The sequence below is a fragment of the Falco rusticolus genome, chromosome 5 (assembly GCF_015220075.1).
Source record: "Falco rusticolus isolate bFalRus1 chromosome 5, bFalRus1.pri, whole genome shotgun sequence".
In the NCBI taxonomy this organism is placed as follows: domain Eukaryota; kingdom Metazoa; phylum Chordata; class Aves; order Falconiformes; family Falconidae; genus Falco; species Falco rusticolus.
In genome coordinates, this window is record NC_051191.1 from 70,384,884 (window position 1) to 70,396,941 (window position 12,058).

The following is a 12,058-nucleotide window of genomic DNA, read 5'->3' on the forward strand; positions in this document are numbered from 1 at the left end:
AGGACAGAGGGGTGACCTTGTACAACCATTTCTGTATCTGGATGCAATTACCGTAATTTTTATGAAACTAGTCTACTTTTGTTATTACCAAGCATCACAAAAATGCACTGCCCAGAACAACTGTTTGCCACCATGCTGCGCAGCAGCGGGCTCCCAGAAATACTCACACTCCCCCTGCTCAGCAGCCCATGCAGACCACGCTGCCACACGGCTTCTCACATCCACTTGGGTGATGGTCCCTGGTGGCACAGGGGCCGGTGCCTGTGGTGGTGGTGGGATGGCGCTGTCAGCTTTGGATATCATTCTAGAGGAAGAGAAGCCCACAAGTGACACTTGAAGGGGAAAACGTTCTCTTTTCTAGTGCTTAATCAGAGAAGTCAAGGAGGCTTCACAAGGACCTCTTCTACTGTTGAACGTACTGTGGATTTCCCAAATAAGCAGTACTCAAGACCATGATATGTAAATATGTTAAACACAGTAGGAAACCCACTCCATGATGGTGTTAGCAAATCTTCTTCAGCTGGCTACATGGGAAATGCCCAAGCAGTGCCACATAACTTGATGTCTACAGGCCTGCCAGTTTACACAGGTAAATTCAGTAGCTTGGGTTTTAGTGGGTGGCACTTTTACCACCATACACATTTTACTGGCTGGACTTCCACTTTATGTGAAAGTTTTCTTTAGAAGTTACCTTTCAACCATCACAAGTTGAGTATCTATCCCTAAATTTGACAGGTTGTCAACCACCTGTTTCTTAAAACCCTATCAACAAACCCAATTAAACTTACTGGCTGATTCTCCTTTTTATAACAGTGCCCTGTTCATCCTGTATTGATACAAATGTATCAATGTTCCCACCGGCAATTTTCCAGTTTTCCAGTTCTTAGCATGGTTCTAAATACCATAAGAAAAGATGTGTTTGAAGTTACTCTGCAGTTTGATACCAACCAACAAGGACATCTCAACTCCTCCTGTCATAAACATACCCCACCTCTTCCCCACACCCCTGTTTAAATGCCAGATCTTCACCTTAAATTCATCTCTTTATAATCGAATCTCATTGATAGCATGCAACACCACCACAAATGCAAAGTGTTACTTGTTCTTTGAACACTGAAAAAAAAAGATGTTTCCTTCACTTTTCCTTCCTCCAGTCTCCTGGGCCCTCACCGCCACATGTCCCACACTTCTGTGTGTCAATAACCTTGTAGCAACTCGAGAAGGCAATGCCAGGCAGGAGGGTCTTCCCCCGTGATCCGATGCCAGCATGTACATGATACAACTGCTAGTAACCAGCACTAAGCTGCCATGCGCTCATGACCTCTTGGCCTCACGGCTCTCAGAGACTGATATCTTGGATTATTTTTCCCAGCAGATGTACTGACCTACATTCTTCTCCCAATTAAATCTCATTAGTTTCTCAGCATATCCAATGCATTTGAGTTCCTCTGGGTTGCCTCTTTGTGCTTATACCTGTTTGTTACAGTCCCACAGCCAGTAAAGTCTACTAACTTATTTTTAAACCTGCAGATAAAGTTAGACATAATTCAGTTTTTGTTTTGTTCTTATAGGAACATTACTCTAGGAAAACTTGAAAAGCTGTGCATCAGAATTTAACAGGTAGCTAAGACTAATATAAATTCATTCCTATAATGGTGACATTTTAAGTTAATGATTTTTCTCCAGCAGAGACTTCTCTATCTGAACCACAAAACTAAGTGTTACCGAGAGATCCTATCAGGATGCAGTTACATACTAATTTTTCAACAAACTATCACCATTACCATTCAGTATCTAAAATATTTGTGGCCTTGTTTCTACACCTCTGTTGGCTACCTCTAATTTCTGTATTGATCTTCTCTGAACCCAACTGACTCTTTTCCCTCACATTTTCCAACTGGCAGAGAAGCTTTCACTACCAGGGAAACAAGAAGTCTTCCGCATCGTTAAACAGGCAGGCAGGAAGATTATTGAATCTTCACTTGCTGTTTTATTTAATATCATTAGATCCCAAAACCTTTTATCATAATCTTATTTACTTTATGGGGCATATATGTTTTTAATTTAAATTCTGAACTACTTGACTCATATGTAGAATTGAGGCATGCAACGCTATTCCCTGGCAAGTGGTATTGATGTCAGCTGTTCCCATCACTAAGCGAGGATTGGGAAAGGTAAGTGTGATGCCATAAATCAAGAGAGTATGAGATAATTGTTAAAGCAAGGCATGTTAAATGTTAAAACATTCGGGTTTGGAAGTACATTGTCAACTAGCAAATTGAATTGAGCTTCTGAATGCTGTAACACTATTTGATGATCCCATATACTACCAAGAAATTATGTTTTTACCTCAGTGTTTCAAGCCTCTTCTTTTGTTTTCCACTTTTGCTGTCACTGATTGCACTTTCAATATCTTCATGAATAAAGCTAGCCTAAGGAGCCAAAAGCAGAATCCATCAGTTATCAGCTAGACTATCCAGGTATATGAAATAAACATCTCCACATGCTCTTTTTTTAGGACATCTTAAGATTCCAGAATACTCTATCAAATCCCATTTATTTAAAAGTTCTGGGATAAACTATTTTAGACAAACAAAACAAAAAAACACACAATGCTATTGTATGGGACTTGGTATTTTTGCCACTGTTCCAAACTCCAGCATTACCATCAGATGAGCATATAATCTAGATACCAAATTTGTCTGAACAGCTGTAATTATCTCAAGTCAACCATTACTACATAAGCTATTTTTTCCCTCTGCGTACATAATTTTTTTCTCTCAAGTATGTTAGGGAAAAGAAACAGTATTAAAAAAAAAATTCTACTATAGATAGTAGCAGCAAAACTACTACAGACAGTAGCAGCATAAAGCATTAGGAGAGTAACTTAGTGATACAGTTTCCTTTAAGATATAACAATAGCCTCCAATTTCTCTTTGATGTAACAGAAGACTAATTTTTCAGAACATTTCCTAATCTGTATGTTCCTGCCTCTCCATAACTGCAGCCTGCTTCCACCAGTGGCCCACAAGTGAAATTTTGATGCAGGTCTAAGGCATTATTTTAATTGCTCTTGCGTTAAATAGGTCACGGATTCTCATAGGATTTAGAATGCTCTGTTACATGTCTTCAGCTGACAAATTCATTTCCTACACAAGTTGTCAAAGATCAAATCTGTCAGTGTCTGGCTCACTCTAAATGGTCCACGTCTTTCTTGGTACCCTTACCATGGAGAGGTATGTAAGTTTTTGGGATAAGCATGTATCTTCTGATGGGACCAGAAGACTGTTGAATTTAGGATCCAAGGGGATTTAAGGGACTTCCCAGGCTATAATGAATTGCACTACAGAATATGGACAAGGGATACATGAAGGTTAAAAGATTAATAGAAAAACTTAAGGGGATTTGAGAAACTTACACCCATAAGAACTCTATTAATCATACTCTTGATATTTATTATTTAACAATTTTTTTAAAACCATTGACTGCCCCAAGTATTATTGATTTTGACTAAACTTTTTATTGCAGAGGCTCCTGAGGTTCATAGTAACTTAAAAGCAGGAAAAAGACAAGAGCTAACTACGGGTAAGGAACAAAACCTAGGGTATGGTCACAGACTCAAACAATAACTCTGAAGAAAAGGAGGATCCTGGACTTCCAAGTTATGCTCTGTATATTTGTACACAGAGGAACAACTTCAAAAGATGAAACTCTGAAGTACAGAGACCACCTCTACACTTTGGAGAGCTGGGTCCAACCAGACCTCAAAAAAGATCCCTGCATTATTTAACATAATGCCACCTGAACTACTCTCAGGATCCCTATTTCCATTGCAACAGCAAACTCTGTGCAACGAATTACACAACTAGCCAGTCATCTTCACACCACTCACTATATTAATTTCAAAATGGTTGCACAGTGTGATTAGCAATCTGTTGTTTTAAGACAATGATGTAAACCACTACAAAGGAATTTAAAAATCCCTGTGAAAATATCAATTAGAGTTAAAGCAATACCAATTACATAGAGTAAAAGAAATTAAAATTTGAAACCCTGGAAATAAAGAAGTGTTGCAGGATACATTAAAAAATTATTTATACTTGAAGGACATATCTTAATGATAGATAAAAAATTTCTTTCCTTGTTTTGTCCCTCCTGCAAATAGTATTTTCCTTTTCATTATCTCTCCAGCAGAGCAGAGGTGCAGAGAGGTGAGAATATAGACAAGGTCTAATTGTTCAGTGACAAAAAGAACAGAAAAAAGGGGAAAGACTAGGTAAGACTCAGAGCTTGGATGAGTTATCTGCAGAGTATAAAATAAATTTGAGATTATTCAAACTGCTTTACACCATTTTCTTCAGAAGTGTGAATGCAAACCATATTCTAGAGCTTTACACAATTGCAAGACTAAATGAACAGCTACAGAGCCCAAGAATCAGTATTTACAGTAATGACATATCTGAACATGCATTGAAGGATTCAGCTTACACACTGGACTACTCTCTTGCAAGACATACTACAGTACATTTACTAACATATTATAAGTAGTGTCAATATCATAAGTGCATTAAACTTAAAGAATATTTATAAGAATAAAAGAACAGAATTATTTTCTATGAATCAGCTCATTTGATTTTATCCACTGTATTTGCCAATTCATAAAATTCCCCTATTCAAATAAGTCATAGCAGATCTCCATTACTATCTTACCTTAATCTCATCACACTGGAAAAGATGCAAATCGGGCTTGGCTTGGGTCGGTTCTTTACATATTAATGCAAGAATCGAATTGTAATTGCATGCATTCATCACAGCTTGGCAATGCTGAATTGTGCTTAAAGGAAAATTCTCCAGTTCATTCTGCCGGAAGAGAAAATAAAAACAAACACAAAACACCACCTTATCATACAGTGTCCTGATCTTAGAAAAGCTGCAAAGCTGCATGAGTTAAAAAGGAAAAGTGATAATAAGCTAATTAAAATACTGAATCTCACACACATCATTTTTCTGCCTGTTCCCTTTTTCTCTCTCTCTCTGAAAATGAGACTGCCACTCACAGATCTTACCTTTGATTCCAAGTCCACCAAACTGACAGCTTTGTCATCCACTTGAAGAATCATGTCTTGAGTCCAGACTTTGCCTTTGGCATCCAGCAATTTCAGCTTCCTTATTCCATCATCTACTGTAATCATTGCCTCTTTTCGGTCCAGAACAAAGGTGGTCAAGTGCTAGTGAATGGGATGTACATTTAAAAATAAAAAATTGCAATTTTCCCCATTGCTTGGCAGTGTCAATATTCAAATAGCCAGGAAACAGCAATACAAATTATTTGTGAATAAAAGTGCCTTTGTATATGACAGATCCTACCAACAAGCCACAAGAGATGTTGTTTAGTCCATAATGTCATTTCAAATGAACTGATTTTTGTAACTCACCGTTTGTCATTCTCTGTCATTTCCTCACTACAGTAGATGGTTAGCCTTGAAGGCACACTCTGACATCTTTCAGGTATCAAAGCTAGAATTAACCCTTGAGTATTTAATTAGCTTTCTTGAGGAGTGAAAACCTGTCTCTCTTGGCAAGCTGCATCCAGAAAGTGTAAGCAGAAGCATCACAGAAACACCCTGCCAATGTACCACCACTCTGACCTGGAGTGTCCTCACCTCTTCCAGAGCTGCCAGCTAGCATGCTGGTGGCAGCCATAATGGGCTTGCATCTGACTGGGATACCTTATGGACAGGCTAGTCGCTTCTTTTATGTGGCTCACTGTAAAAATGTAGTATACTAACTACTTCTGCTCCCCACCAACTTGGAATATTCTCCAGATTCAATTAATGGTCTAGAAATTAAATACTACCTCACAGATATCACGTCAACTGGCTTTCCTGTCATGGTTCTGACAATTTCTCCTTCAACATGCCAACCATGCAAGGAAATCCACAGAATTATTTCATTTTGTCCAGGCATAAATCCAGCTTCACATGCTTAGTGAAGAACCAATTTTAATATATGCCTGCATATCTATCTTTTAAATAACTTTTAAAAATGAAGAAAAAAGATAATTAAGTGTGCTTTCTTCTCTTACAGGATACCACCACTTAGTAATGACAGATGAGAGTAGATATAAGCTGCATATAATCAAAGTATATAAAAGAAGTGAAACAAACTCTCTACTGGCTGCTCACAGGGATGCTTGGACTCCACATACAAGTACTAATTTTTATGCCAGTACAGTACCAAAGCCGTTAAGAAGAAACCAAAGAAAAACAGACAGACAATTAGAAGCAACACAATATTCATTTGCAAGCTGATCATAGGATAGAAGCCCTTGAAATTGAGACTTCTCTGCATATGATCTCATATTTAACAGCCAATTTAAAACCCAGCAAAAAGGAGCTGAGAATCTATGGCATTTGTAAGACTGCACTTAACCCATGACAGTGGTTAGAAATAAGTGGAAGAAGGTTTGTGCCAAAGCAAGACTAGAGAATGAAGCACTGCATCCAAAAGTGCTTAACAGGCTCCATATGGGCACGCAGGCTTACTTTGCTGAATATTTGAAATATAACACTCCTGGATAAAATATGACAGCAGCACGCAGTAATTCTGCAAAGCAGCTTAAGACAGGAAGTAACATACTTTGGACTTCACACTGGGGGAAGAATTTGTGCAGACAGAATATATTTGTTTAATTACTACACAGTAGACTAACCGGGGTTTTTAGGGGTTAATGCTCAGCTCCTTCTGAATATTCTGTCACTTCTGCTGATTATAACTGATCAAAGTATTTATTTTAAATATCATCCAGTGTGCTTCGCCAACAGCACAGGGTTTTTCAGCTCTGCCTCATCCTTGCAACAAGCCAGGTTCAGAGACAGGGTAGCATAACACATTGAACTGATATCCCATTGAGAAGTCCTGTCCGTTTGCCAAACTACACACAACTTTGCTTACATTCTTCTACATCAAAATTTCAGCTCATTATGGCAAAGCTATAGAATCTGAGACATTTCAGTGTAATCTGTTCTGAAGTGACCTCAGGCTGGTAGGATGTTTGGGAAGATGTATATGCCTTCAAGCATTATGTATCCTCAATAATCATGTAGGCAAAAATAACTGCATGTAACCGAAAGTTATAATTGGTATATCACTCTTCATCTCACCTCTACATGATACTGCGAAGTTTCAGATATGCTGCTGGCACTGTCTCGTGCATAATTCTTCCTTTGTTCTAGATGGGAGGAAACGGAAGAATAATTATTCATTGAACTTCTTATCCTGCTGTTTTGAATACTTCTCAGAGACACTTAAGACTAGTTGTATATATCAAAACAAAAGGTGAGCTGCTGTTAATTTCTCTATTTCGACACAAAAAACCTTCACCCCTACACAGCCCAGCAAAAGGATCATACTTCTGTCAATGATATTAACAGATCGGTTACCAGTGAGTGCAAACCAAATCCACTTATCTCATCACAGTGAGTCAGGACACCGGAGGGAGCAGTGTTCTGACTGAAAAAGCTTCACTGGGAAGCCTGATTATTAAAATCACAGGCTTGCCACTTTGGTAGCAATATGATAACTAGCATCAGGCTCGCTGTATTTGTATGAATGCTTTTGAAAGCAAAAGTATTTTTTGATATATATAAAATTCCCATGTTAAATCTGCAAAACAACAAAGCCACACACAAAACAGACCTGACTTAGCCTTTATTTTTCCTTAAATTATTCAATTTGATGAATTACTAATGTAGAAATATGGATGGAAAGGAGTTTAAAAAAAAGACAGACACACCAACTATCTCTAAACAGAAATATTTTTCAGCTAACAAAACACAACGCTGCAAAATCAGAACTGTAATTTGCCTTTTACTCTGCACAATAGGTTAATATTAAAACAGGTGAGGAGGGAAGGGGAAAAGCAAGATGAAGACACGACACACATCCACATCACAAATTAACGAATTTAGATTAATACTGAAGAAAACTTTTCAACTTCTGTGGAAAAAAAATTGAATGCAACATTTGGCAGGTTCTTCTTTTTTTTTCACTATACTCCCCTTAAGTGCCTGATCCAGAACACCAGGAGCTTTGTCTAAGGAAGAAAGTCACTAGGTGACACGGCCAAGAGAGGTCCAAGGAAACTCCGCAAGTAGGCAAGTCTTTTCTCTCCATTTCATTAAGTAACCTGATTTCTGATCTTAAGTAAAATAGGCAGTTTGATTTTGTTTGGAAGGAAAGTACCTGATGTATATACAAAATACATCAATTTCATCATACTTGGTGGTAAACATGTGTGATTCTGTTGACAGGAAAGTTAAGTTACTTTTTGCAAAATAAAAAGATGCTAACTACTACCAAGCACATATGGAGATCTCCAGTGAGGACACCATAAAAGACACACTGTAAAGGTCTCTTCTGTGACCAGGGTTCCTTCATACAGGGATTTCAGGTGCTGACAAAGACAGCAGTGCCCTCATTTTCAGATGTCACCTGTAGAAGTATTTGTCACCTTTTATTATAATCACACTATTATCTCTCCAGTTCTCGGTGACTTTCATGAAAGGCAGTACAGTTTCTGAAATATCTCACTGGCTCAAATCTCCCCTCCCATGATGACAAACGTCACTCATGCAACAAAGCCATCCTGCTCCTGTACAGCAGCTACTCAGCTTGCTTTAGCAAGAGAAGTGTGCAGCACAATCAGACAAATTCAAGAACACCATGAATTATAAGAATTCTTAACTAGGTGCATGCATATTTCAAAATAGATGTCTTACTTTCATTATCCACTATTCTGAAATCCCAGGGCAGGGGACCTGCATTGATTTCAACTGTAACTACCATTTCTGCTTTTGCAGCATGTTACTTGAAGTTTTTTCTTGTTTTCTTTTTAACGACTATGGACACACACATGCACACCCCAACAAAACAGTCAGTAAAGCAGTACTGTCTGATTTGCTACCTTTCTTTTTTTGTTTGGATGATGATCTGAAGAAGTAAAGTCCATCTGTTCCTAACAAAACAAGGGAATTAAAAAGCAGTATCTAGTTAAACCCCATATAATTATTTGCATCTCCAAGAGGATCAGTTAACAGTTTTCTGTTATGGACTGTAAATGATAGTTAAAACATTGTCCAGTAAGAAAGAATACATGCTTTTTTAAAAGAGAGAGAGAGAGACACACACACAGAAAGGAAAAGTCACTTGTTTCAATTAACAATGCCTCAGATATTCAGTTTTGACTGTTATTATCTTCTTTTAGGTGAAAAAAAGATATGGTTTTTTAACGATATCAAATTAAACAAGGATAAGAAACTTTAAATCCACTAATCCACTGTAAGACTTATAAATCCTGCAAACAGTAACAGTTGGAGTTGTTTTAAATAAACAAAAGAAATCCTGGCATATGTACAGGCTCTAAAGGAATTAAAAAACTGAGAGTAAGTTTTGCAAGAGATTCCTTGCTCTGCTTCACAGAAATTGTCCTCTGTTAAGACAGGATATCCAAAACTATTTGTACACTGATTAACACATCCTCTTCCAGAGAGCAGCACAACACTCACAATAGACATGATAGCAAGGTTTTCAACACACTACACCATGGTGAGAACAATAGTGTTTATGTAAGACACAGCTTTCTGAGTGCTAATAAAATCTGTGGTTGCCTGCACTTGAGAGCCACGGAGAACACCTCAAGTTCTGTGTTCTTAATTACAACAGAATAGCAAGAAGAACATAAAAAAAAATTCCAATTAGCAAAAGTTTGTTTGTGTTACTAAACAATAAGATAGGTCACCACAACTGACAGTCCATACTGAGTTCAGCAACAATTCCTGTTTACCTATTTATATCTTTAATGCAGGCAGAATGATTGTTAGAACCTGCTAGAGATTGAAATTATCATTTAGGACAGGACGTTTCTGTTGGAAGGGACCTACAATGATCATCTAGTCCAACTGCCTGACCACAAGTTAAAGCACATTATTAAGGGCATTGTCCAAGTGCCTCAAATACTGACAGGCCTGGGGCATCGACCACCTCTTCTTGTTATCCTACAGGTCCTTCTGCCAAAAACCACCATGTAATGTATGTCACTTACGCAGACTTGGAAACTCCCTTTTCTGGAAGTTCAAGCAACTGATGCAATCTAAACTCTGCAGTAAAGCATGCAAACTAAAACTGGGGAGGCTTCCAAGTCTTGTTGCAGTTACAAACCAAACCAAACAAAAAAAAAAAAAAAAAGAGGGCACCTACAGGCTCTTATTACTGCTCAGTGCTGCAACTTCTACGTGGTTTTGGATGAGCTAAGCAGCAGCCTATAGCTGCTGTGAATGTTAACACTGCTATAGAGGAGCTTAAGGTAGATACTACGGGTAACCGCTCCATCCTGAAAGTATTCACCTTTCAGAATATATCTTCTAATAAGTACCTTAGCATCAGGCAAAATTCTTCCCTTGCTTCTGGAAGGGTTTTTCCTCAACCTTTGTTTTTCACTCTTTTACAATGCAATGGTTAGAAAGTACATACTCTTTCTCATACAGGGTCAATCCAGCTGCTAAGCACCCAGGCTCCCCGAGAGATGGAGTTTTTGGCTGCCTGGTATAAATTGCAATGAAGGAAGAACAAATAAAGTCCCCCCATGATAACATGAACATAACACAAAGGAAAGAAGGAAAAAAATTAAAATAATTTAAAAAAAGGGTGGTATCTAGAACACATCCTCTTTCCCATGTTTTTTGCCAGTTAGCTCAAAACTAAATCTCAGCCTCTGCTTTCTCCTAGTGCCTGGCTCATGTCCTAGATTCTGCCTACAAACCTCCACAAGTTCTCACCTTGACCTCAGGAAGGAGGACCCAAATCCTTTTGCACCCACTTCTGCTGATGTGCTCCACTGCCTTGAACTTCTAGCAAAATTGATACAAGCCTGCAAACCTGTTCTTGATCTTTCTCTACCCAGATGACACAAGGGTTTGCTGCTTCTTCCTACAACATTTCCACATTTCCGCTTCCAAGTCAGCTATATCTGGGCATATGACTCTCAGTCTTTTTTCATCCATATACAGCTCCTTATTTTTCTTCTTTTCCTACTGAGTTGCCCACTACCATTCTTCTGGAAATGTAGCTTCCATCTCCTCAACTCTTCCACATATCAACGTAGTTGATTATTATTCATCAATATTAATCTGACTGCTTTTACAGAAACACTGAAAATTCCTCTTGACTTATTACATGTTCTTCAAATGCAAGTAACTCATACCCTACTGAAAACACACAACAGAATTTGCTGACTTACTGAATGTACCAGGTCTGGCTGGGATGGAGTTAATTTTCTTCACAGCAGCCTGAATGCCATGTTTTGAATTTGTGACCAAAACAGTGCAGATAACATAGAGATGTTTTAGCTGTTGCTGAACAGTCAAGGCCTTCTCTATTTCTCACTCTGCTGCCCCAGTGAGTGGGCTGGGGGTGCACAAGAGGCTGGGAGGGGACACAGCTGGGACAGCTGACCCTAACTGACCAAAGGGATATTCCATATGGTATAATGTCATGCTCAGCAATAAAAGTAGCAGGTACTCTTTCCAAAGTAGCCCTCACTCAGAGACTGCCTGGGCATTGGTCTGCTTGTGGCAGGTGGTGAGTGACTGCCTTTGCACTACTCGGAACCTTTTGCTCCTCTCTCTTTGCTTCACTTAAGCTGTATTTATCTTGATCCATCAGTTTTTTCTTGCTTTTGCTCTTCTAATTCTCTTCTCTATCCTGCTGCAGGGAGGAGACAGGGGGAATGAGCAAGCATCTAGGTAGGCCCTTAGTTGCTGGCTGGGGTCAATCCCTGACACCAAGGGAAAAAAAAAAAAATTCGGTATGCTCCATTTCACTCTCCTAATCTTCCCAGTCAGTATCAGCCTCTCACAGGTCCCTTCATGCATGAAGAGAGTTATTGAAGCTACAGTGAAATTCTGCAACAGAGACTTCCAGATAGGATGTATAAAACTATCAAAGGATGAACAGAACTATCAGAACTAATGAGGTTTTTTTTCTATTTATTCTACTTACT

General features: G+C 38.6%; 1 protein-coding gene across 13 annotated transcripts in view; it reads right to left on the minus strand.

The window, feature by feature from the left end:
• EPS8 (epidermal growth factor receptor pathway substrate 8) overlaps positions 1 to 12,058 on the minus strand; it is a 141,133-nt gene that overhangs the window by 39,567 nt on the left and 89,508 nt on the right. For 11 of the 13 annotated variants that reach the window (XM_037388209.1, XM_037388207.1, XM_037388213.1 and 8 more), the window contains 6 exons: positions 8,966 to 9,016; positions 7,164 to 7,231; positions 5,067 to 5,228; positions 4,711 to 4,860; positions 2,350 to 2,432; positions 168 to 304 (listed from right to left, as the gene is read on the minus strand). In XM_037388209.1, coding sequence (XP_037244106.1) covers positions 168 to 304; positions 2,350 to 2,432; positions 4,711 to 4,860; positions 5,067 to 5,228; positions 7,164 to 7,231; positions 8,966 to 9,016 — 651 coding nt within the window. The remainder of the gene's footprint in view (positions 1 to 167; positions 305 to 2,349; positions 2,433 to 4,710; positions 4,861 to 5,066; positions 5,229 to 7,163; positions 7,232 to 8,965; positions 9,017 to 12,058) is intronic. The other 2 variants (XM_037388216.1, XM_037388217.1) reach the window with 1 other exon arrangement.